General features: G+C 40.6%; 1 protein-coding gene across 1 annotated transcript; it reads left to right on the top strand.

Annotated features, from left to right (window-relative positions):
* Nucleotides 1-75: 75 nt before the first annotated feature.
* Nucleotides 76-26761, top strand: slc7a1a (solute carrier family 7 member 1a). The gene is made up of 13 exons (XM_030069692.1): nt 76-203; nt 10969-11237; nt 12522-12704; nt 13193-13351; nt 13867-14044; nt 15126-15259; nt 19437-19659; nt 21472-21608; nt 22421-22523; nt 23022-23227; nt 23979-24130; nt 25428-25536; nt 26131-26761. The coding sequence occupies exons 2-13, from the start codon at nt 11051-11053 to the stop codon at nt 26316-26318; spliced, it is 1959 nt and encodes a 652-aa protein (XP_029925552.1). The 5' UTR covers nt 76-203; nt 10969-11050; the 3' UTR covers nt 26319-26761.
* The last annotated feature ends 514 nt before the right edge of the window (nt 26762-27275 follow it).

Raw genomic sequence — 27275 nt, 5'->3', positions numbered from 1 at the left:
CCCCACCAAAACGCGCTGTTGAGCAGCCCGAACCTATTTTACCTCCACCACCTGTAAAGAAAGATACATTTACATCCCGTCGTGTTTTGAAACAGTGAGACTACGTTCTAATTTCTAAGTAATCATCTGGCCTTTTTCAACCTTCCGAGGAAAGTGTCATTGTCTTGGATCTCCGCTCCATGCGCTCACACAGGGTTTGCAAGGTAATTCAAAGCACTGCTACTCGCTCTTACTTAAACTTGTGTGACCACTAACTACACTGTGTCGGTAAAGTCTACTAACTTACCAGCTGGTCTTTAATCTCGGTCTGTATAGGCTAGACACATTTTAGACTGCTGGTCGTGCGTAAAAGCGCTTGGTAACGCCGTTAAGCGCTGTCTTTGGTAAAGTTACGTGTGTAAGAGCGCCATGAAGCACATGCGTCCTTAAGTTTCCTAGAGACCCTATTTTAACTGCTGCCCACCCTGCCTCGGGGCCCCCTGTAGTCCCACACTAGCTTGTTCGGGAAGGAAAAGTTGTAAATCCCCGCGCAACTTGGAGTCATGACGCTTGAGAGATTCAGATTTGTGAAGACAGTTTGGGAGGTGTTGATGTTTTATTGTGTATCACCGAGGTCAACCTATAGCAAAAGACTGCTGGCCTTGTGCACAGCGAGGGACAGACCAAGCGCTGCATTGTGCCAAAAGCTGTGCAGTGAATCCCTGAGGTTCATCTGAGGAAAGGTTTGGTGAGGAGGTTGGTTTGGTTAGGAGTGTGCTGTGCCTTTCCTGCATTGTGATCTGAATCTGTGCTGGCACTAAAAATAAAAAGATAGTGAACTTTTGACATTGCACCATGGAGCAATGGAGATGGACTCAAGGTCTACGAAAAGGAGGGCTGTAATAATTGTTGATTAGGTAGGGATACCACTGAGAAGGTGGGTGTAGTACTGAGGAGGACGCGGGTCTCTCCTATATTCCAGTGGCTATTTGACTGATAGATGGATATACTGTAAATAATAAATAAATATACTGAAGTGTCGTTAGAGTCCTTAATAACTGTTACAGTATCAGAAGGCCTTTAAACATCTGCGGTTTATAGAAAGGATTTGTGGGTTTGGTGGCTTGAACCTATGCTGGAACATAAGTAGCCAAGCAGCACATAATCAGTGTAGCAGGCAAAGTAACTGGGGCCAGGAAGCAAAATTGAAATTAGGGCCTGTGGCCAATGGCACCACTTGAGTCAGTGAACACACTCCAACCTGTTCAAGACACGGCCACACCAGCGTGGTTGAGGTTAAGGAAAGGGGCTAGGGTGTTTTAGTCTGCAGGCTGCAGATATTGGCTATCCTGCTCTTCCTGTGACTATCTTGTTGAGGTCGTATGGGGTATCAATGTCAGCACAATTGATAAAACAGAAAGGGGGGGGGGTTAAAGGTAAAATTGTTTAAAATGGCCCCACACCTGATTTACAAAATCACAGGAAGGAATGCAACATGTGCCAGTGGAGATTAATAGATGAAGGCTTTCATAAAATGTGGAACAAACACACACATAAACCTGAGGAATTGTCAGCCTTTAGTAATGTGGATATAAGGGCAGAATGGAATAATCATTTTTGCGTCATTTTAATTTTCACTGAAAAACCAATTCAAACGGCGACAGTGTGATTTTTTCTGGGGTCTGCAACAAACAAACGTGTTTTTTTTTTTTTGTTGTTGTTTTTTTGTCTCTGCATAATATGATTTATAGGCCAGGACATCTTGGTAGCACCACAACACTTCATTCAATCACAACAGCGGTTTGTCAGTCACACATTCCACCTTTATCCAAAAAAAAAAAAAAAAGGCAGCTTTTGAAATTTGGATATTGCACTTGGCGATATAGTGATTTTGATAATATTTAGATTAATTGTTTAGCCCCAGTGGATATGTTGACCAAGCAGGTAGAAGCAAATAATAGAACAGCTAGACTAAAATTGAATCATTTTACCATAATGCAGCCTTTAACACCAGGGAAATGAGGAAGCAGGAGGTAATATTACTTAAATCTAGTGGACACCTGTTATTAAAGGTGAGAGATTCAACAATAATGAGGTTGTTATTACAGTATATTTGGAATAGTTGAAATGTTGGACAGAGAGCAGTTAGTTGTATGATGGAGAACTCCTAAGAAAAAAAAAATTCTATATATATATATATATATATATATATATATATATATAAGGGAAAAAAAAGATGAACAACTTTGTATATTTTGAGTCTCATAGTATGCTGTACAACAAAAGAGTTTGCAATACAGAGACCCTTCAAGTTGGGACTTTGATTTTCCATCTTAGACTGACTGGGCAGTCTTTGTCGCCATAAAGTAACAGAGGAAGGGAGGAAGAGAAACCTAAACAATGTATAGTAATACATGAGAGCTGAGTCACAGCCCTCACAGCCTTCCTGTGGTAAACTGGACCGTGGCGGTGCTGTGTCTTGTGAGAAAATGAAACAGGAAAGAGCAAATAAAACAATCCCCTTGATTTAATTTATTGCATCCACATCAGTCAGGAAATGGAGGTGGAAATGATGGTGGTGAGATGGGTTCAAGTGGGTTTTTCATCCCTTTGACAACTGAGAATTGACTATTGAATTGTGCACACCTGGGTGCAACTCAACAGAAGGAAGAAATGCAGGCCTATAATAATATTTTTACACACTTAGTGCAAAGCTTGTGTCTCTGCATGTTGAGAAAACTGTCAGGATGAGACCAGTTTGGAGTGTTACTTTTGACAATTTCCTCTTTTGTGTCTGTAGTTAGACGTCAGTGTAAATTGCAAGCAAACAGGCATTTTTGCTTGGGGATGTGCACACGTGTGTACACAACCCCAAGCAAAAATGGGAATATAGGTTCTTTCCAGTAACTTGTTCATACATCTTACACTGTGACACTAAGCATTTCCACAAGCATGAAAAAGTACCTTACAACCATCTGTTAGAGGCAAGACATGATTATCAGAGCACATTTTTGGCACATACATATTGAATGAGCATTTATTTGATCAGATCAGCTGCCTTATTTTTCCTTACAGGAAGGCGCAGTAATATTTCACTATTTTCATTTCTGGATTAATTTTGTTGTCTGGTGTATTTTTTTATTCATTCACACAATTAACTAGTCAAACATAGATGATTTGATGTTCTGTCAGTATATTTCCAACAGCACAACAACGAAATAGCAGAAAAATGTTGAAGTAACAAAAACATGAATAAGCTGCACATTTTGATGTCAGTCTCTGAGAATCAAAGAGCAAGTGCCTCTTTCCGGATTCTCCATTTTTCACCAGCGCTCGACACATCATCCAGTCATCCGTCATCCATCAGCGATGCCAATTTCATGGCCAGCAGAGGCCACAAAAGACCTGAATGCCATGCAGCCTCAAGGCATGCTGTGGAATTTACACTCTCAGAAAATATTCAATAACCCAGCCAAACTTTTTGTGGGGAAGGTCTCCTACCAAAACACATTCATATTAATAAATATCTTTTTTTTTTCCCTCTCTTTCCTGGCTTGAATCCACTTGTTTTTCATGCTTTCATGTTCATGTTTCATGTTTTTGGACTATTCCATGGACCTTGTTTTTTGAGTGAAGTCGAAGTTGCAGTGCAAAATCGACAATGCTAAATTTGAACACATAGAAAATAACGAACTGATAATGAACTGAAAATAATCTCAAACTTTTAATGTTTTCCCCACAGTTTTATTTATGATACGAATCATCTTTTTGATTAGTCACTTTCCCAGTTGCTCCCTCCCCTCAGCTCTCTCCTTGCAGAGTCTTGAAACCACAATTGTGCAGATCACTTTTGAAGCAAATCCCCTCCCAAGTGAAAAGGAAAAATGCTCAAATTCACTCTATGTGATGCACAAGACGACATCCAAGAGGCTGCAAAAGCACACTCCAGAAGTTCTAATTATGCCTGTACTCAAATTCAGTGACAAAAACACATTTGAGCAAGTATCACATGACAAGTTTGCGGTTTCTCTTCTGTTAATTCAAATAGTGATCTGCAGATGCGTCAGTATTTCTTGTGGAGTTAAATTTAAGACAGAGGTGTGTCTAATATTTCCTACCTGTGAATTCCAACGAGCATGACTTTGGCTCAGGTTCAGGTTCAGGTTACTTTATTCATACCCGTAGGTAGATTTGTCCTGCAGTGAGTTGTCCACACACACACATACAACATTGCATCATACAAACATGATGACCAGAAACCATGGTAAAAGTGCTCCATAGGTCAAGGCTCACTGTTCCTATAATGTTTTGTCTTGCATTTTGGGACCAAGTACCTCCGTCTGGAGGGGAGAAGCTGGAATTCACAGTTCAAAGGGAGAGAGTCATCATTTAAAATAGAAAACGCAATCCTCTGTAGCTGTCTGGCATACAGGGATGCTGGGGAAAGCTGAAACTCACCAATCAGTCGAGAGGACCATTTGACTATTTGGTTTAAGGCATTCCTCTCTTTTAAGGATATATGACCAAACCATGACACCAAAGAAAATGATAAAACCAATTCAATAAACGCACGATAAAACATGGTCATAATAGTTTGGTCAATATGAAAGCACGAGAGCTTCCTTAAACAGTGCCTTCTTGCACACAGCTTCACAGTTGGCTACAAAGTTCAATTTGTCATCAATGGCATCAAGACTGCACCACTTCGATAGTCTGACCTTTTAATACGAGTGACTTTGTGCATGTGGGTGTTCCTCCTAAAATCAATCACCATATCTTTAGTTTTTGTTATGTTAATTTGGAGATAGGACTGTTCACACTAATGCAAAAAGTCCTCTACTACTGGACCATGGCTGGTTTCATTTTCCTGCTGTAGACTGACAATAACGGAATCATCCGCATATTTAATAATAAATCTATTGTCATGTCTGCTTTGGCACGTGTTTGTGCATAGAATGTATAACATTGGTGACAAAACACAGCCTTGGGGTGAACCAGTGGATGAGCACTTTCAAAATTTCGGCCATCCGAAATGAATGGCCAAAACTTCCCAAGGCTCTGAGGCACAGAGCTTTTGACCTGCGTCCACGCACCAAATGTGAAAATCGTGCGCCTTGTGGAGAAGAGGTTGCTTTCCAAAGCAAAGCAGCTTAAACTTTTTAAATGGTAACACTTAACGAGCCAAGAGTGCCAGCTCTCTCCCCCATAGACTCTCTATATCTGGAACCCAAAATCTGGGGAGAGAAGGAGAAACACACACTTTTTTAACTCGCTCTAGGGCAGGCATTTTTGGGAGTTGAAAAATAATTTTTACACAGTTTGAAAGCCCAAAGCCTTACCTTTCTCATGATACATTTTATTTTCTGCTCGGACTTACTGTCATTGAGGAAAAAGCATTTGCTTGACCACTACTTTCAGGAGATTGCCTCCCAAGCACCACTGTCATTCTTCCAGCTTGCCCACGCAGTTTCCCCAGAAACTGCACTTCTGTAGTTAAAAAGTTTAAAATCCAACCCACCAGGTTGTTATTCAGCTCAAAGTGTTCTTGTAGCCTTTTGGTTAGAATGTGAGGTCAGATTGTATTACAAGCAGGGGAAAAGTCCACAAATAAAAGTCTGGCATGAGTCCCTTTAAGATCCAAATGTTTGTAAAGCTTATTTAGCAGATTGAGTGTTGCGTCCTCCACCCCTCTGTGAGACCTATATGCAATTTGCATAGGGTCCAAGATGTGTTCAGTCTGCCTTAAAATCTCGGTCCTGACCAGTTTTTCAAAGATTTTCATGAGAACTGATGTCAGAGCGACTGGCCTGAAATGTCCAACAGTTCTCGGGCAGTTAGATTTCGGGACAGGAACTACTACTGCGTCTTTCCAGGTGGTGGGTACATGTTGTGTCTGAAGTGACTTATTATAAATGTGGTGAAAGATAGGACTCAACTCATTGGCACAATGTTTTACAATGCGCCCACAGATATTATCAGGACCATGGCTTTTTTTTTGTTTTAACTGAACAAAAAGCCCTTTTGACATCTTGCAGGCCAATGATAAAATGTTGGTTATTCTTCAATTTATCACTCTGCTCTTGAATTTCATTACTAAAATCCAAGGCATCGAAGCGACAGTAAAAACAAAAGCATTTGCAAGATCCAAGTCAGAAGTAAACCCGTTTAGAGTGACCCGGGTGCCGCTCTCTGGGTTGTGGAGGCCTGCAATGGTTTTGTGCTTGACCAGGCTGGACCAAGTTTATTTGCTGCCAATTTTCGCTCCAATTTTAATTTATAATTTTGCTTTGCTGGTAGAATTTCAATGTTTAATTCTTTAGTGGCCAAATGCAGATCTGAAGCAATTTCCTGCTTGAAAGCAAGAGGCTTCCTCTGAAGACATGATTTTACTGCTTTGTTAACCCACAGTTTGTTATTGGGATATATTTTAACGCGCTCAATGTGACCTTCACAATTTTTTTTGTTTGTTTGTTTTTTTGTTTTTTTCTGCTGTGAGGAGCCACTGTGTGTGGCTCTGCTGTGCAGTGCAGGGTAGCTATGTTAGACTCAGCACAACTTTGTAACTGGACAGGTGTTTCAGAGCATCCCCAATATCTCCCGGGCTTATAGTGCATGTCAGTGCTGTGTGTGCGTGTGCATGTGTGTGTGTGTGTGTGCATGCGTGCATGAGTACGTGTGTGTGTATATATATATGTTTGTGTGTGTGTGTGTGTGTGTGTGTGTGTGTGTGAGCATTCAGTTTGCAGAGAGGAGCTGCTTGGAATAGCTGGGCCATGTGATTCCTCTAGATTCTATTTCAGAGCGGCAGCCATCAAATTGGGATGCACTTACACAGCAGTTGGAAGAATAGTTAACAAAGAGCGCTCATAATCCCACCATCAAACTTTCCACACTTCTCTACACAGGTGAAGCTTATCTGTGGATGGTTTCAAGTAAGTATGCATTCATATATTCTTCCATGTGACAGCATAGTTATTACCCTGATTTTATATTTCTGTGCAGTGATGACAGTGCATCAGACATTAATAACAATGATTTGAGTATGCTTCTAGTGTCAGACACATTCATTGCAGGGATGATTTTTATCATCAGATGTCTTAAATGCAGGGAGTCATTATTAGGTTTGCTAAACTGCAGTTGCAGTCAATGTGTATTCAGGTCAGTCAGAGGTCATGCAGGCTAGCAGGTGGGCTGCATAAAATAACAGAGAAAGCATGTTTGCCAAGCAGGTTTCAATTGGAATATTGTAGAAAAACATGGAGTTGGTGCTTAATTGATTCCTTAGAGGAAACTTGCTCACACAGCAGGTTTTAACTGCAGCTGATGCATTTCCACCAATACAGTTTCATAAAGTTTATGGTCGACAAAATATGTAATAGCATTTTTTCTTGTGTGTGTGTGTGTGTGTGTGGGTGGGTGCGTGTGTGTGTGTGTGTGTGTGTGTGTGTGTGTGTGTGTGTGTGTTTGTTTGTGTGTCCCTGCAAGAGCTTCATGATTACCTCCAGATATCTGAACATTATTTTCACTCTAAGCTGTTTTTAATGACCTTAACAGGTTTTACAGTAATGTGCCATACAAGCCCATGTAATAATCACTTGCTCATTCGGCTGGGCAGAGTAATAGAATAAGCAGTCTTAACTGCCACTGGTTTAACGCAGTAAATTACTTGTGTAATGGCTGTTTTTATATGCAATCATTTTGCACCAATGGAACAATAACATGCTTTTTTTTTTTCTTTTATTTATTTATTTTATGCTGTGCATGCCTGCACTTTTTTGTACCACCTTACTTTCCATTCATACACTTACACAAATTGACATGTGGGAGCCACAGTCTTCTGCTGGAGCACTTGGGAGTTAATTTCTTTAGCCCTGCAGGTCCCACCGGTGGCTTCATTACAGATGCATGCCGAGAGCAGTTGAACTTTGTTAAATCCACAGAAGTGTATTTTAAATTTTAGTGGAGATCCCTGGGATTCCAGAGATACTAAATATCCTGTCCTGTTGATTTACAGGGAAATATGTACAAAATGATGCACACGACATCTTGATATTTTCTGTTTGATATAATGGCACAGTCATAAAACAGTGGCATCTTGGATCATAAAATTTGACTCAATGTACAGTAAGTGTGATGTAGCTTCAGTGAAGCGTTAAAGATACAGAATATGTTTGTGATGATGTTGTTAAATATGGATTTAAGGGCAAATTTAAGGGAAACCCAAAATTCAAGAGGCACTTCAGTGGTAGTTGTCGAGGAAAAGGAGAACATTTCTCTGTCTTGAGATTTGTATAGCAACATCCCAGTCACAAGCCCACTTTTCTAACTTTTATTTGGTTGTAGGATATTGCGGTGTCCTGATCGCCCAATAAAGATCCATCCTCTGTTGCCAAGCCATTCAGATCAGCCCACCTGACAACCTGAATACTTCCTGAGAAGTAAATAAATAAATAAATAAAAGGTCACTAACCTTAAGCTACCCGTCAGTGGAACTTTCCGTGAGGGACAGAGGTGTGGTGTGACTCTGGTCCAGTTCAAATAGCCTTTTTTGGGTCATGTCCTCATGGGTAGGAGTGGGTTCTGGAGAGGTGCCACAGTCAGAACTGGGTCACGGGGGCTGTTGTATGTCACTCACTCAACCCTTAAGTCCTCTTTCCCACAGAACATACCACTGGACTTACTCCAGACTACCACAGCTTCAGCCATATAGCTGCAGGACATTGTTTATACCCCCTCCCACTTTTTTTTCCTTGACATTATCCATCTGCCTGCCTTCCCTCTTTTCCCTCTGTCCAAATCTCAAGTATTACCCCTCAGTACGTGAGCTCATTCTCGGGGAATGTGTGTCAGATGATGGTTATGCTACTGACCCAGAGAATCCTCTGAACAGCCACTTAGGACAGAAATCTTACAGCTGTGTTTGGCCTCCAGAGGCCAGAGACTGTTTCCAAATGGCTGCTCATTCCAGCCCGTCTTTTTTAGATTTATCTTCAGCGCATACTGTCCCGTTTTGATATGTGTGTGAGAGAGTGAGTGTTGTTAAGTTGGAAATAGCCTGCTGCCAAAGACAAAGCAGTCCTGGTTGGTGTATGTTTGTGTGTGTGTTAAGGGCGAGTTGCGGTTAACTTTATTTCCATATTAAAATTTAAGTGAGAAGCAAAATGTCAAAGTCTTCTGTTTATGTTATACCTTGTCACTTGACTAGATTATTTCTGCCCCCTTGGCCCAGAAAAGGCATTTTTTTTTTTATTCTTCCATTCAACCAAATGGCTAATGTGCCCTGTGGTTTCTGTTCTTGCAGCCCAACTGGATGGAGCCTCTCTCCTTTTGATAGCAGATGCTGTATACCGAGTTTTAAGTATTAGGTAGTAACACAATGCAATGACTCCATTTGCGAATTTCAAGAAAATGTTTTTTGTGTCATGATTTATGATTCCTTTCATTTCTTTTGGTGTGTGGAACAGTCACTTGGAGGGCTTTCCCTCCTCTCCTGTGAGTTGTGTTGTATTATGTAACATATGTCTGCAGTGTGTCCAACAGTAAGATGGATTATCCCAGTGGGCCCCTGGTTTCTCTGGCCAGCAATCACATAGTGTGGATTTGGGTCATGTTATGTAACACCTCAGGAAATCTACAGATGCACATCACACAGGCACATGCATGGAGTTAAAGCTAGGGGCAAGCTCATGAGGGCTAGTAAAAGCTACTCTTTTTTAGTCCTAGTTAACCCTGTACCCAGGCTGCTGCTTTACAGAGTAAAACCTGGAAGAAGGTGCCAAATTTTTGTGGGAAAATTCACCACCTTTGTACTGTTGTTGGTTATTGAGATTGTCTATCTAAATTTAAACAGAAAAGAGCAACTTGTGAATGCAATGATTTGCACAAGTCTCTTTGGTAATGTGATTGAATATTGCCTCTGACAGCTCCATATTTCTCCAGCTACTTGGCTTTCACCTTCATAAATTCCTAGAAGAGAAACAGAAACCCACATATTCTTTCCATCTGGTAAAACCTGAAATACAAGGCAATAGGGGTGAGTAGTAGTAGTAATATTATAAGTGATGTGTTACTCCATGAAATCTTACTCCTGTAATGCATAATTAACTGTTAGAGCCGCTGTGATTCGCTAAGTTTTCCTGTTTGAGAACATTGATTGCCTCAAATTATATTTAGATTGAACAAATTATGTGAATTTTCCAGCTTTGTGTTTGCAGTAGACCAGGGATGGAACCATGATTAAGTATCTGATGATAATTAAATCATTTCAAATTCAGTAATAATAACAATAACAACAACTTTAATAATAATATGTTCACTATAATTGTGATTTTTGATATTCATATCATCCCATCTCTGCTACAGTATATCATAGACTATATTATATATTAAGCTAGACTCAAGCTTAACAATATGGCAAAAATCATATTGTAATATGATGATCATTTTTTAGATTTTTGATTACATTATGATTAGCAGTTTTACTTTACGTTGTATTTTTTGCATTATAATTTTCATGTTCAATGAAAAAGCTGTTAAATGATGGTATGTTGTTTCTCTCTCTCTCTCTCTTTTTTTTTTTTTTTTTTTCTCATCTGGAGAGTATGATTTGTATAATTTGTAGGCCAGGGCATCTCTGTTGCACTGTAAAACTTTATTTACAACAATGTTTTGCATTTTAATTTTATCAAAAAATTGCAGGCCCTGCAATTTGGATATTCCACTTGGCCATATTGCGATTTTGATAATATTTCGATTAATTGTTCAGCCTTGTACGAGACTATATGATACTCTAGAGAAATCAGATTTTTATAAACGTCGGTCTAATGAGTCAGCTTGGACCATTTAACAGCAAGACTGAAAAAGAAACTGCCTGTGCTGATGCCGGAGCTGACCAGTCAACCAGTGTACAAGACTCAGGAATGTGTATTGTTCAAATGAGAGAAATTAACAAAATCTTGCCTTCTCCCCTCTCCTTTCTGTCCTGTGAAGGTGTGTGTGACCTTTCCCCCTATCCCCTGTGACCTCTGATCCCTGACCAACCCTTGCCCTGCCTGAAGCCCGAGTGTGATCCATGGCACTGGAGAAACTGCTGGATTTTGGGAAGCAGCTGCTGAGGGTGAAGGTGGTGAGATGCAACGCAGAGGAATCCCGTCTGTCCAGATGCCTCAATACCTTTGACCTGGTCGCCCTGGGCGTGGGCAGCACGCTGGGCGCTGGTGTCTATGTGCTTGCTGGTGCTGTTGCGCGACAGAATGCAGGTAACATTCGCTGCCAAGACCACACGCTCATCTAAAAAAGGATTCGACTGATATATTGGTTTGCTGATATGTTGGGCTTATATTGACCTTTTACTAAATATTGGATATTGGCCAGTTATGTCATCCACTGCCAATATAAAGTAATATTTTCTTTGCACAATTTATTGCCTCCGCCAAGGAGGTGAAACCTGCAGCTGGAGGTTATGAGATTGCACCTGTCATCTGCCTGTTCATCTGCCCAACTCACTAAGCACTAAACGGACGTACACAAATCTAGGTTGTGAGGTTAGTCATGGGTTATTAAAGAAGTAATTCATTTTTCAGGCCACTTAGCCTCAAGAGGCTGTGGTAGTGGGCGGGGCTTAGCACAAACAAGGCCATCCCTGCGTTCCAATACTCATACTACCATACTATTTAGTAGGGGGAAAAAAAATTAGCATGCATATTTCAAACTAAAATACATACTTTGTAAGGGCAGCTGCAGTACATACTGAAAGTAAAAAGTATAAATATGCGATTTGGAATGCAGGGCATGTTCTTCAATTGCATCCATGTAACATCACAAAACCTGGTGGGACAGTTTGTCTTGGGTCAAGGTAGCACTGACCTTGTTTCTACGCTGACTGACAACAGCACTGCTTAAAGAGGGCAGGGCTTAGCACAAACGTCCAGCTGCAACATTAGGGGAGGCCAGTGCCTTCTTGTTTATTTATTTAATTGCTAAATTAGTGTTTTGTTAAATTAATTTTGGAATAGGTGGCTGCTAACCCAAGAGTTTAGTCACCTATGAGCCACAGTAACTATTGTTTCAGAGGCTGTTTAAGGTTCCACGAAAACAAAATTTTAGGGGTTCAGGAACACTGAATACTGAAAGTGGTCGATTGTAAGATAAACAAGAGAAACAGTTGACTTAATTCTGAAATATATCAATCGTCAAAAATATATATAACTTAAACACTAAACTAAATTCTTAAATGCATGAATTTTGTGTGATGCATGATCCAAACCCCACTATCTCCAAAATGTGGAGTTTGAGAAACAAGCTGACTGAGTGTTGAGTATTAATTACAAATTAACCCCTTGTTTCTTCATTTTTCCCAACAAGGAAAACAGGATAAATCATGTCTCAATGTGTGCTGTAATAAGAATTGCTTCTAGAAGGATTCAGGTTATGTCACTGAAAATCATTACTAGATGCAGTAGGAGACAAATCTCAAATCTCCCTGCAGATAGAGCCAAACATGGCACAAGATTCTTATGATGCAATCTCCATTTCTGCTCCAGGTCCTGCCATCGTGCTCTCTTTCCTGATTGCAGCCTTAGCTTCAGTGCTGGCTGGTCTGTGTTATGCTGAGTTTGGCGCACGTGTTCCCAAGACAGGTTCAGCCTATCTGTACTCCTATGTTACCGTCGGTGAACTGTGGGCCTTCATCACTGGATGGAACCTGATCCTGTCTTACATCATAGGTAAAGATGAAGCACCCACATTTTGTGCCGCTGTTTGAATCATTGTCAGTTTTTCAGACAGAACTGCCTCGCACATTTTGCTCAGGTCTGACTCAGTTGTGATTCACTCATTTATGTAAACAGGTTATCCCACTGAGACCAAGGTCTCGCTTGCAGGACATAAAAACAATTACATTAGCACAGGACAAAGATCACAGACTGTCAACAAACAACAACAGACAAAATTCAGAACCACTACAAGCACCATTAAAGAGGCCAGAAATAAGAGAATTAAATTTATTTATTGGTGGGAAATAATGCAATTTCAAGGTTTCTTGTAGTCCATTCATTTTGAGCATAATATCTAAAAGAATTGCCTTAAAAATAACAGACAGCATTATTGCTTTTTCAGTGTTGGAAAGTTCGAAAATAGCAAGTAGTTCAACTGCAAGGAAAAAGATGTAAATAAAAGATGACCCACTTCCTCTCGCTCTCTTTTTTCATCTCAGGCACTGCCAGTGTATCCCGTGCATGGAGTGCTACATTTGACGAGCTGATAGGGAAGCACATAGAGCATTTCTGCAGAGAGTATATGTCCATGAAAGCACCGGGTATATTGGCGGAATACCCCGACATGTTTGCTGTTGTCATTATAATCACCCTCACAGGTAGGAAACCTCTCTCTCTCACACTCTCTCTCCCTCTCTCTCTTTCTCACACTCTCTCTCTCTCTCTCTCTCTCTCTCTCCCTCTCCCTCTCTCTCTCCCTCCCCATGCTATCAGACAAAGTGAAATCCATGTCTAATTGGCCTCTGGAAATGTCACTGTGACAAAAAGCAAGTTGCACGTACTGTGACTGGCGTGACCAGAATGCGTTATCGCTTTTTTTATCACATCGATAGTACTGTGTCAAACTGCAAACCAAACACACTGTAACTGACATACCCACTGGCTTGTCTATGCAAATGTGCACTGCCCCGTTCCCTTACCTCTGAAACACAGCACATTCCCTCATAACAGTTGAGATTGCCACAGGGACACACATGCGCTCCAGATACTTACCAAGATAAATTTATTCAACAGCCTCTCCACTCTTCCCATACACTGTTTCTTAATCCCTCTCCTTCCACCTCTCCTACACTCACTACTTTTCCTTTTCTTTCCTGTCTGTGTCTACTTTAAGGTCTACTGGCATTTGGAGTGAAAGAGTCAGCGATGGTGAACAAGGTGTTTACGTGCATCAACATCCTCGTGTTGTTGTTCATGGTGGTCTCTGGCCTGGTTAAAGGCACTCTGAAGAACTGGCAGATAGACCCTGAACAGATTCTGTATGCCAACAGCACCAATACTTCCAGCTTCAAGTAAGCACTGGCTCATACATATTGACTTATTTCACTTGTTAAAGGACACCATTGATTTTGAATGTTTGGCCTCCTTACCCTAATCTACCCACATTTTACATTGCAACAAACCATTTTGCATACCACAACATATAATCAAAATCCACTGAGTCTCTGAAAGTTAATTTTCATTTCATAGTGGAATGAATGGAAGCCAATGGCTGGATAAAAGGCAGGAAAAAAATATATGAGAGTTCTAAAATATGACTCCTTGCTTTGGGAAAAAAATTAGCAGAACAGTATACACATTTTTATAGATGTTTCACTAAACATGCAGTATCACTGGTGTGGTCCTTTAAAGGGCTATGCTGGTCCTATTTTGACTTTTCGTTTGCAGTCATGATAATATCGCTTGCTTGAGTGTGTACAGAATATTCTTTGGTATCTTAGAAGTCGAGGCTAATTTACCACAATTTAGTCCCATTCCTGCTCAAATGTGAAAAACTGCTCTGTGAGAGGTTGTGGCTACACATAGGTAAGATCAACATGTGAATATTAAACAGCACATACGTTCATAATAAAACTACGATATTGTAATCACTTAAAACATTGGCGTTAATACCTATGTGTTCTGTCTTCAAGGCTGGAAGAAATTTATAGCTCCACTTGTTGAGTTTTCATTAAAGGAACGCATAATTTTTTCCATGGTTCAGCTTATCATTGACCCCCAAGCTGTCAGTCACGACCAGTTGCAACAACTGGGAGAGAACCATTGAGCACAACTGTAATGTGTCTGAAAATAACTGGCTCTTTGAAAGTACACAAATTTTAACAGATGTGAATATATATGCTAACAATTTTCACAGAGCAATTTTTAACATTTTTTAACATTAATGACGTGATTCCGTGAAAATTGTATTTGACAGTTTGACAGTTTTAAGCATGAAATAGATAATTGTGTAATTGGGGTGGACCCCAGGAAGAGTATTTGGTACAGTTGAAGCAGCTACTGGTGATTTTATAATAAACAAAATCATCCAGGGCAGGTCAATTTTTTTGGTAGCACATGTTTTAATCCCTCTTTTTTCCCCTGTTGTCTCAGTATAACGGAGTACCTGCCAACTAAGGAGAGTCTGGGAGTGGGCGGGTTCATGCCGTTTGGTTTCACAGGCGTCCTGTCAGGCGCTGCCACCTGTTTCTATGCCTTTGTGGGATTTGACTGCATCGCCACCACAGGTCAGTGCAGGATGCTGTCAACACACACTTTGCTGCTGCCAGGAATCTGTTTGATATGGTGTGCTCAGGATCTGCTCTTAATAGTAAGCCTGTGGCTCATGTGCCCTCCTTAAACCATACCTCTCAGTTCACCCTGTAGGCCCTCACTTCCTCTGTTGTTACAGAGGCACATCAAGCCATGGATTGGAGGAAATCAACTAGGGGGGATAAACTGGACCCTTATTTTTTAAAGCTCCGTGCCCCATTTATTGCTCAGTGAATTGCATATCTCTTAAATCTCTCTATCACTACTGGAGTCTGAGTGTTGTTCATCATAAGAACTAGCTCAAAGTTTAACACACAGATTAAAATGAACACATTCACATTCATAGTTCACAATTTTGAATTTTGCACTATGTGGATGATGCAGGTCTATATTGCCCTGCTAATACTGCACGCTCAGTGACTAAAATCCTGCAGCAAGCCTTTGACAAATTGCAAGATGCACAGATTAATTTGAAATTAGTCCTGCATACAAACAAGTCTGAGTATATGCTATTCTTCAGAGCCAGAGATATTGTTTACAATAGTTTGCATATTGCCACTCTGAGCGGACACAGTATTGAGAGGGTGTCAGAGAATAAATATCTTGGTATCTAGCTAGATCAAGAAGTTACATTTAAATTTCTTATTGGCACACTTGTTAGCCAGCTACAACAAAAAATTAGATATTTTCCTATGCTCGGTAGGAGGCGGATGATTGAGGCCATCTGTTTTGCATTATGGTGATGTTATCTATAGACATGCTTCTGCCTCCGCTCTTAAACCCTAAGATTCGTCTTATCACTTCACTCTAAGGTTTATTACCAGTGACAGCTATTCCTCCCATCATTGCATCTTGTATTAAAGGGTTGGGTAGGCATCTTTAATAATAACGTGACAGTTATTGTTTATTTATAGGCATGTATTCATTTATAAAGCCTTTAATGGCAACTTGCCATCATAATTCACGTCATCATTAAAGTGGTCCTATAGTCATTATTTAACTCATTCAAGTGATTGGCTCATGCTTGAGGTCCTACATGCAAACACAAAATTTGGAACATTTTACACATTTTATACATTGGAACATATTTGGAATATTTTCCAACACACATTAAAACTTAAACCTTTATTTAGAATGATTTAAATAAAGCTTGAATGAATGAATGAATCCAGAACACGCCACCTCGATTGGCTTCTTCCACTCTTGCTCCACATCTCGAATCCCCTCCGTTACCTCATGGTTGGATTTTTCATAGGGGTGTGTGTAATTGGATCTGTGGTTGGGTTCATTTCCATCCCAAGCTTGTCTAAATATCCAGGAGCATTACATAAGTGGGCAGGGTCAAGAGAAAAGATGAAGTTTGGTGTGATTGGTCCAGATCTGCTCCTGGCACAGTACCAAGCCCTGTGACGCAAGCCAGGAGTAAACAATGATGTGGGGCTGCAAGATTAGCTGTTCCTGTGTGTTTCTGCAACATGGTGATCTGAACACCTAATGTGTGTCTGTATGTGTGTGTGTGTGTGTGTGTGTGTGTGTGTGTACGTATTGATCAAGGGTTTGAAGAAGTCTCCAACCTGTTAAATCTGCTCAAGGCCTCTGGGTTGCAATAGAAGGAAAGTTTGCAAAAGCTGCACAAGCTTTCCAGCTCTCTGACCCTCACCTTCTTCCACCCCTCCATTTCCTGAACTGTAATTGGCTGGAGTGATCCTCAGCCTGGGCGATTACTTGGGCTTGGCTTGTGGGGGCATGCCTCACACTCTCTCTCTCACACACACACACTCATGCACACACACAAACACGCGCATGCACGCGTAGCCCCATAGTCCATGTGTGTGTATGTGCATATTCTGGCTTGCTGTCTACTGGCGTAAAGTGAACTGTAAAGTGAACTGACGCCATGACGCCCCTGCTCCAACCCACATCTTGAGCCATGATACACATCGTTCATTGGACGGTCAACACAAATGTCGGCTCATAATGTGGCAGACACCCCCTCCACTCGCTACACACACATACCACTCTAACCCTGTTAGCCTATGACTCCTGACCTTCTAATCAACATGTCCCATCAGTTGCTGTCAGTGTCATGTATAGTAGTGCAGGACAGGATCCAGACAGCTTTACACACAGTCTATCATCACTATGTGATTTCACTGAAGAACAAGACCTGAGTGTTCTCTTAAGGAACTGCTGTTGCATAATCGCCTGCAGCTGAATAGTTGGCTGTTTCAGTCTACTGGGAGCACAGGAAAAATAAGCTCCTTGTTGAATTTGTTGCAGAATACCACACAAAACGTTTCTTAATGCAACTATTTGCACAGTTTTCCTCATTTGCTGGAATTCCGCCAGTGGCCCCATAAAATAGGAACAATGTGTACAATCTGGATTCTGCTCAAGTCTTGCGTTAGAATGTGCAGACTTTCCACCAAACTGGGGTGAGCAGCGACCAATGGCAAGCACTGCTGCTGCTGTATTTCAAAAGATTTTTGAGGTATGTCTTGTTTCTGTAAAGGAATCTCAAGATGTGTTTGATTTGATTTTTAGAATATGCCTCCAAATAGGTAAAACATAAGTCATCTGCGGCTAATAATATCAATATTTTGCCTTTAACTTTCGGAATTTATACTGCTAAGGCTGTTAATAAAAGTTTTTTAAAAAGTCCTCCGCTCCACTGTTGTCATAGTAGCTGATACAAATGAAATTAATTGTGACATAGGGGGCCGTCCTTTCAATTTCACTTGAGAAGCAAAACAATGCTGATCTTTGATTCTGGAGGTGATTTGCCCTAATGAGCGGGTAATGCACATTTCAGGATTCAGGATTCAAGGTTTATTCGTCACATGCATGAATGTACAGGTACAGCAGCAGTGAAATGTAATTGCAACAACTCCGGCACTGTGCAAGTAAAAAATAAAAATAAAAATAAAAAAATACAAATAATAATAATAACGATAATAATAATAAAAAATAAAAGAAATAAAAATAAAAATAAAGATAAAATAGAAAGAATAAATGACATTCCTATATACAATGAACGACTATATACAATATGCAACAATATACAAAAAGTACAAAAGTACAAAAAGTACAAATAAGTAGAGGGTAAGTACAAATGAGTAGAAGAACTGAGTTGCAAAACCCTGAAGAACAACACGTTCCGCCGGAGGTTCAGGGTTAGTGTGAAACCGTGAGACCAAGTGACAGAACCTGACGCCCGGTACTGGGATACAGGAGCTGTCAGACTTGATCCAGCCTTGTGGAGTCACCCCTTCCCTTGTGGAGTCACCCCTTCCCCTCCCAGGGGGGGGGCAGTGAGTATCAGACAACAGGGGATAGTAAGGTGCTGAGCTGTCTGACACTGCATGCAGGTGGTGTTGTGGACTGATATACAGAGTATACAGAGTTTGTGTTATGAGTGTCATTTATGAGAGATCATCGTTTAAATTGTGTTGCAGGTAGCTGTCTTAGAAAGAAAAAGGGAACTAAAAACACCATCAAGCTGTTCATATGTATGCAACTTCAATGGATTGCTCATCAGTATTTAAAAATTCATTGTTGTTATTGAAATTATTAGGGCAGCAGTGATGCTATCCTCACCTCACCCTTGTGGCTGTGCTGGGCACCGGCTAGGTGGTTCTAGTGCTAAATAGTAACCACTTACCACTGGGTAGATAACCAACCACTACCACCCCACCCCCTCATACACACACACACACACACACACACACACACACACACACACACACACACACACACACACACACAGCCCAAGGGCAGTATCTTTGCTCAAATTGTTCTTTATCATTCTAATGTGGCTATGTCCTGTGTTACGGAGGCTAACATAAACAAATAAATAGAAATATGACATTCAATGTGGGAGTTCAGCCTTCACAATAAAAGACTGGCATTTTAAATATCAGAAATTAGAAATAACATATTAAACTAATATCCTGTCCTTTGTATTCTGTGTTCTGTATGTATTCTGCACAGTGTATATGTAGCCCTCACAAATTAAAATAATGTTATGGCATTTGTCATTATTATAATGACATCAAATATTAATTGTAAGTATTAATAGTAATCTGTGACTTCTGTCGACTTCTATTGATGACCAGAAGGAATTGCAACAGCATCAACATGTCTGTCCCCCAGGTGAAGAAGTGAAGAACCCGCAGAGAGCCATCCCCATCGGCATCGTGGCCTCCCTGCTCATCTGTTTTGTGGCGTATTTTGGCGTTTCTGCTGCCCTCACCCTGATGATGCCATACTACCTTTTGGACAGCAACAGCCCTCTGCCTGTAGCTTTCAGATATGTAGGCTGGGGAGGAGCCAAGTATGCTGTGGCTGTAGGCTCCCTTTGCGCTCTGTCTACTAGGTAAGCACTTACTCTTACTGTAATGTACACAATGCCTTAACCTGAATCTTACAGTCATAGGCACCCACATGTGCTCTCTGTCTCACACACACACACACACACACACACACACACACACACACACACACCATACTCATCTGGTGATATGCGTTCTCAGTCCCAATCCACGTGTGTGTGTGTGTATGTGTGTGTGAGAGAGACAGACGGTGAGAGAGAGAGAGAAGAGAGAGAGACCAAGTGTGTTTATATTTAAACGCAGGAGGGCATTTGATCCTCTGCCTAAAAATATGAGCAGGCATTTCTAAGAATATATTGCACCATCAATCTATGCCATTCTTATATAACACTGACTCATGCTACCAGAGGATGAGCTGAGTCTTTTTATTTTGTTCATCTGACACAAAGTGTTTTATGGTTTTGAATTGGATGCTACATTTATCGGACTTGTTGTGATTAAGTGTTATGATGCAGATTTGAATGAATGTTGTCATTCAGCTTGTACTCATTGTTTATTAACCGTCCCATCACAGCTGCTCTTCCTGAAGATATCTCAGCTGACTCTGGCTCTATTGTAATTTCAATTTAATGACTATCAAGTTAATTATTGATACTGCAGATGCAAACCAGTAGGAATATTGCAATCTGCTTGGTGGGTACTAACAGAATGGGTATTGCAACTTTAAATTTGCCCCTGCATGGCATTCTTATTTATTTATGTTGTGCTATGCCCGATGTCTGTGATGTCTAAATGTATGTATACTGTATGAAGTGTGGTATGCACATGTGTCTGTCTTCATGGGATGGTGTTCACTGCACATGCTGGTGGGTGTTAAGTGTGTGCTGCTGTCGATGTTTATGTGTTTGTGTATACTGTATATCCTGCTCACCTCCCCCTCCCCACCTAGCCTGCTGGGTGCTATGTTCCCTATGTCCCGTGTGATCTGGGCTGTGGCTGACGATGGGCTGCTATTCAAGTTCATGGCCGAGATCAGCTCTTGCAACAAAACCCTGCTAATCTCAACCCTCACCTCTGGCATAGTAGCAGGTGAGACACTAACACGCATGTTAAAAACAGTGTCCATGTTCACTGAAGCTTCTTTTCACACTGCTGGGCTGAGCTGTGCCAGGTGGAGACGCAGACTCTATTTTGAAAGATGATTTAAAGAATCAGTGCACGAGTGTGAAAAGCGGCATTACTGCTTGGTCATGTAAGAATGGACTGAAGCAATGGATAATTTAGGTGCTATGTAAGACTTTGATCCTCTCTTACATGGCCAGCTCACATTTCAGTGGGTCGACATCTGGCAGTCTAGACTAAAACTGGGCTTTGCCATCCTTACAACATGGGTCAGTGGCTTAGAGAGAAGTAGAGTTATCACTCTAAAAAGCATGGTCCATGCATAGCTAATCCAGGGGCAGTGAATGTTACACTGTCGTTTTAGTCACTATAGCTGAGGTAACTAAATTAGTCACCTCTTTTTACACCATGAATTGGAGTGGAGACTAACAGCATGTGGATCATCTTATTTGCCATTGAAGTGAAAGTGGCATGAAATTTTGCATGTCGGCATCAGAAAATCCTAACCTGTGTTTAGCATTATACTCCTGCTGCTTTACAGTACAACCAGTTTGATATCCCGTTTCCCGGTTACTTTTGCCCCTACAATGCAACCTCACATTCATATGCCCCTTTGTTAATTTTCCATCTTCTCCCCTACTGACCCCTTTCCATTCCTCCTCTCCCTTTGTATTTTACCCTACACTTACCTATTATCCCCTTATTTGATGTTCCCTTCCCCACTTTACCCCCAGTCTATTGGGTTCCATGTTCCCCCTACCCCGTATCATCTTTGCCATGGCACGGGATGGCCTGCTCTTCTCTTTCCTGGCCCGCATCAGCAAGAGGAAGGCCCCCATAACCTCCACTGTCGCCGCTGGGGTTATGTCTGGTAAGATGAATATAGAACGTGAAAAATTGGGATGGGGAGCGAGATGGAAAGTAATCATGTATTCGGCATTGGAAAGGAGTGAGAGAGTGCATGTGTGATGGAGGGAAATGCAGGGAAGAAGGAGAAATGTTATACATGTGGTATATACTGTGTTAACTGAAATTAAAAGAAAGTCTTTCCCAAAAGTGTTTTTGACCAAATTGTCCTAACTATAAACATAACACCCTTCTTTAGTGATTTCTAAGGTAGGAAAGATGAAAAGGAATGCAGGCTCCTTGTTGAGGTCAGCTGTGACCTACTTCTGTCAGCTGGATGACTGGTAGACACAACAGTCCTAAGTGGATGCTAATTAGGGCACAAAACATCTATGAGAGTGACTGTCACAACCATGACCTGTGACCATATACAGTAAACCTGCATATTCCAGTCACTTAAATAAAAATCTTTTTATTACATTGCATTACAAAAACTATTTTTTAAATTTTTGACATTTTAAGTGGGACGCATGTAAAAAAAAAAATATTTTTTTTGTAGCTGATGTAGTTCGGTTTTCTTTGATAACTACAGGAAACATTTTTATATGCTTGTTGAGATCATTTATTGATGATTATTTAGAGCCCCAAACCACTGTTTACAGTCTCTGCATGTATTATTATTGCACATTTTTACATTTATGTTGTATCCACGATAAGAGTAAAAACATGTTGGTGATTTTCATTCAATTCACAAATGCCTGCTATGTGAAAGAGTGCCACTGTATTTGTGCACACAATCATGACCAACACTACTTTTTTTTCTCTCTCTCCCTTAAGCTGTTATGGCCTTTCTATTTGACCTGAAGGACCTGGTAGACTTGATGTCAATAGGGACTCTGCTGGCTTATACATTAGTGGCTGCCTGCGTCCTGGTGCTCAGGTCAGTGGGGAAACATATATAAACATATAACAAGGGGCAGCAGATTAGTGTTCATCCTGTTACTTCATGACAGCATGTCTGATCCCAGCAACAGCCATTTGTTGCAGGACACCTGCTCCCTCACTCATTCAAGCCAAAGGATTTAACATAGGAAGCTGGAAAGTGACTAATATAAATCAAATGAATGTCCTTAATTATTTAAAACTAGCTCTGCTGCTTTTTTGCTCATTTTAGGCATTGAAGCATCGGCTGCAGGTGAAATTTGGCTTGCATTACCCATTGGCAGCCAGCTGTGAATTAGCATTGCGATATGTCTCACCAGTGACCGCAAGGGACTGGCACTACAGCTAGCAACTGGCAAATGGGCCAGCAATAGATAGCATTGCGTGGTTTTTAGCAGTGTGACTGCAGAGTAAGGAATAAGTGTGAGAACACCCCGGTGTGTGTGTCTATGTGTGTGTCGGTCTGTGCCTGCGTGTCTTACTGTCTTGGTGTTAGGTACCAGCCTGAGCAGCCCAGTCTGGCCTATGAGATGGCAAATACCCAGGAGGAGGCGGAGCTTGGCGATGGCATCAGTGTCCCCAGTATGGGCATCTTGCCTGGCGTGGAGGAGAGGTTCAGCCTCCAGACCCTCCTGTTCCCAGACAACCCTGAGCCGTCCACGCTGTCAGGCTTCATTGTCAACATCTGTGCATCTGTCATGGGTAGGATCAGGTGCCATGCTTGAGTCAAATCATATCTGTGAACAACAGGAATGAAATACCATGATTAATGAAAACAAGATGTAATAATAAATTTGTACCATCATCAAAAGCTAGTAACAAGCGAAGGTACAGCTGCACTGGGCAACAGAATCCAAGTGACAACAGAATCTAAGGCTGCAACAATCTGTTAAAAAAATAAATGAATCAGTTAATCATTATGTGGATTCACCTCCATCTATATGCTGAATGAAACAGCCTGACTATGAAATGCGATTTTTGTTAATAATGCTTTTTAAAAATGATAATAATAATAATTATTTTTATCATTAATAATGTTTCAGTGATTATTTTATTTCTTATTTTGTGAACATTTCAGAAGAAAAAGAATAAATCTGTTTTAAAAAATCTTAAATTGAATCATCACATGGAGAATCAAATTTAGAAGACTAACCTAGTTAATAATAGATGAAAACAGAACAGTAAGAGCCATTAGATGACAAGGAAAATGAAATATATTTTATACTGACTCTCCTATGTGGGTAAAGGTGACAGAGAGTGAGACAGTATGTTAGATCTTGCATAGATAATGAGGCAAGGAAGACATCACTGACAGATGGAGATTCACAGTAGAGATATTCAGAATGATGTGGCGCTTGTGCAGAATTATACTTGAGACAAAGCATAAACCATTCAACCATCGCCTTAAATTCACCTCTTCCTGTCCTCCTCAATCCCTCCCTCCATCATGCAGGCCTGTTGATCCTGGTATTCAGTGTTCTGGCAGTGCAGGGAGGCTCTGCATTGTGGAACGTAGCTGTTCTCGTTATAATCTTCATGGTGTGTCTGCTCCTTACTTTCATCATCTGGAGACAGCCTGAGAGCAAAACCAAGCTCTCCTTTAAGGTTTGATTCTTCTCGTTTTTTTTTTGTTTTTTTTTTAAATGTAGGGGAAGCAGTGTATGGTTAGCTGAGCCCTTATGACTTCTCACTGATTCTTGGGAATTTGGATAAAACAAGTTTTAATTTTGAAAAAAAAAAAAAAAGTGTGTTAAATTACAAAATCTGAAGGTATATCATTATAGGCCAAGGTCTTACTGTTCAGCAATGTACCGGCGCAACCTCCTCATTTTGCATTTTTTTCATAAAATAGGTTTTTCCAGTTATTAGGCTACTTTGTTTTTGTCAACACCGTCACCGTAATGTTTTTTGTTTAATTTGAAAAAATATTTTTGTATTAAAGAGACTATTACTTTAGTAACTCAACAGCACCAAAGAAACATATTGTAAGCATATTCATTTAAAACCAATATAACTGCCTCTGACGGTGGTGACACTAATCTGACGGTGGTGACAGTGGCCTCATTAAAACATACATTTCCAAAATTTATACCACTCAAGTCAATGGCTTCTTGCTTAACAACTTTATTTAACCATTTGGTACAAAAATAACAATCCTGAGCACTGTTATAAGCATTTTTCAGACTTCAGTCATCACCGTCAGACAGAAAACCTGACGGTGGTGACGTCTGACGGTGGTGACAAAAACCTGCTCTTTCACATGATAAGCGTTGTTCACATTAGCCAGCTTGTTTTCGCCCTGTTGCTACCTGCATCAGACCTCTTCTTAAAAAGTATAGATTTATTCCATAATCTAATTTAATATTTTTTATACAGAAGTGACAGTGTTGACAATTTATGGTTGTGACAGTAGCAGTGTCCAAAAATATGAAGAGATTTAAGAGAAAATAGCAAACTTCCAGGAGCCTGAGCGGTCTTGAAGCATGCAGTAGAGCACATTTTGAGCAACCACAAAATAATAGTAAATATTGTTCAAAACCCATCGTTTGTAGTTTTTAATACATATTATGATGTACTCTTTCATGTGGTAAAGATATTATTCAATGAAATTATTACTTTTTGTTGTTTTAATCAAGTTGAAATGATTATCTCCTATCCGAGGACAACTGGTTTTGTAGGCCATGGGCCAACATATAATCATTAAATTAATACAAATTAAAATAAACCTATAAAAGAACCTTACAAATTTGCAAAGGACCCCCTGATTATGCCCTTGATTCTTTTTATTCGTTAAAATGTTGTAAATTTCGTAAATGCAGAAATAGCATTTTTCTTAGTGGGACATGATTTATCCAAATTCTCAAGAATCAGTGTTCTATATCTATGATACTCTTCTCCCTAGGTTCCTCTGCTGCCCTTCATTCCAGTGATCAGCATGTTCGTCAACGTCTACCTGATGATGCAGCTGGACAGAGGCACTTGGACGCGATTTTCAGTCTGGATGGTCATTGGTAGGCAGACTTACCACTGTACAATTTTCTCCATTCACCAAGATTTGAGTGTTCCTAAAAGTGAATTGCTGTAGTACAAGGCAGTTTTAGGCGCTGCATTTTCTTCATACATTGCAGAAGGGTTGGGTTGGCTTTATTTCCATTTGTAGGGTAAAATAGCTATGTGTTTTACTAGTGCTGCAATATTACATCAGCAGATGTTTTCATAGGTAACATTGCTGTAGATCTCACTTGCTAAAAATTTGAACTTTGGAGACTATTAGCAGTAGAGTTGTTGAGTCTATGTCTAATGCGAAGGATAACAGAAACAGTTGAAGATGCAATTAAAAGGGGGTGGGACGATAAAAACTAGGTTCTTGATGGCTTCACTCTTGTGTTTGAAAGTAGCTTTAATTACCAGCCAAACCACTTGTAAACTCGCAAAAAAATACGTGATAACCGATATATATATATATATATATATATATATTTTTTTTTTATATTTTATTATTTTTATACAGCTGTAGAATCCAGGTGGAAGCTTTACTCCTTAATACTTTGAACAGAGTGGCCGCATGACTCAAATGATTACATTTCTGTTTCTCTTGTGTCCAGGTTTAGTGATCTACTTCTGCTATGGTATTCACCACAGTGCCGAGGCAGCTCTCTCCCGCTCCTCTCCAGATACAGTTGCCGACTTCAAGCCCTCACGCAGCCGTGACAGAGAGGCCATGTCACCAGAAAAGGAGGCCTTCCTCCAAAATGGCCTGGAGGCCAAGGATGATAATGATGGCGATTTTTAGGAGCCATTAAAACCTTGCCCGACCCTGGTCTGTATCAATTATTTTTGACAGGATCCAACCTGCACTCCCACCAGCTCTTCGGTGTTTTCCCCTTCGGTTGCTAGGTAGAATATTGTCAACTGGTGGCAATACCCACACACTGATATTAATTGTGAAAACATAATTGACATCTTCCAGTATTTTAGTATTGTCTAATGAGCTCCTCACCTCATGCTTGGCATTGAGTCCTCTTTATCACCTGGCCGTATCTGAAGGGTGGGATTATGTTGGAGGGCATGATATGTCATTTTTATGCCATGATGGGTCTTGGTTGCCAATTTAGGGAGAGGCTGAGTTGCACTGATGGTAGTAGTATGATGTGCTTATGCAGTACCAGCTTTTATCTGGCGGCCAGAAAATTCACTACCAATAATTAACATATGAGTATAATTTTTTTTCATTAAGACATGAAATATTCACCGCATAATTTTGAAAATCCTGTCAGTATGAATGCAGATTGGTTCCAGTAGCTACAAGGAAGGCTGTTATGGCAAGTTTATGTATCCTTGCTAACAGTTATGTAACTAAGCCTGAGATGCTGCACTAACAATCCTCTCTGACCAACAGGAGCTTGCGCAACACACTGCAACACTCTTGGCATGTCAGTGATATAATTACTGTCGCTCACTAACACAAGGGGGCGGCAGGCTTGCTAGCTACAGAGAGAAGTGGGCCAACCAACAGGGGGGCTGTAGCTTACAGAGGTTTCCATGTGTCTGATGTTGAGTCTAAGGAATGCATTAATGTAATCTGGGGCCCCAGGCTTTAACATGCAAAAGGGGAAGCTTGGTGACTCATTTCGCAAATGTGGCTAAAAATGGCTAAGCATATGTCAAAATAATGTAAGAAAGAGCACGGTTGACCACAAAGCATTAGGCTGTTGTCACAGAAATCACCGTAAGGAGACATCTGGTTGAA

The sequence above is a fragment of the Myripristis murdjan genome, chromosome 14, assembly GCF_902150065.1.
Source record: "Myripristis murdjan chromosome 14, fMyrMur1.1, whole genome shotgun sequence".
Lineage (NCBI taxonomy): Eukaryota > Metazoa > Chordata > Actinopteri > Holocentriformes > Holocentridae > Myripristis > Myripristis murdjan.
Note: the sequence above shows the minus strand (reverse complement) of the source record. Positions and strands in the feature narration are given on the sequence as shown.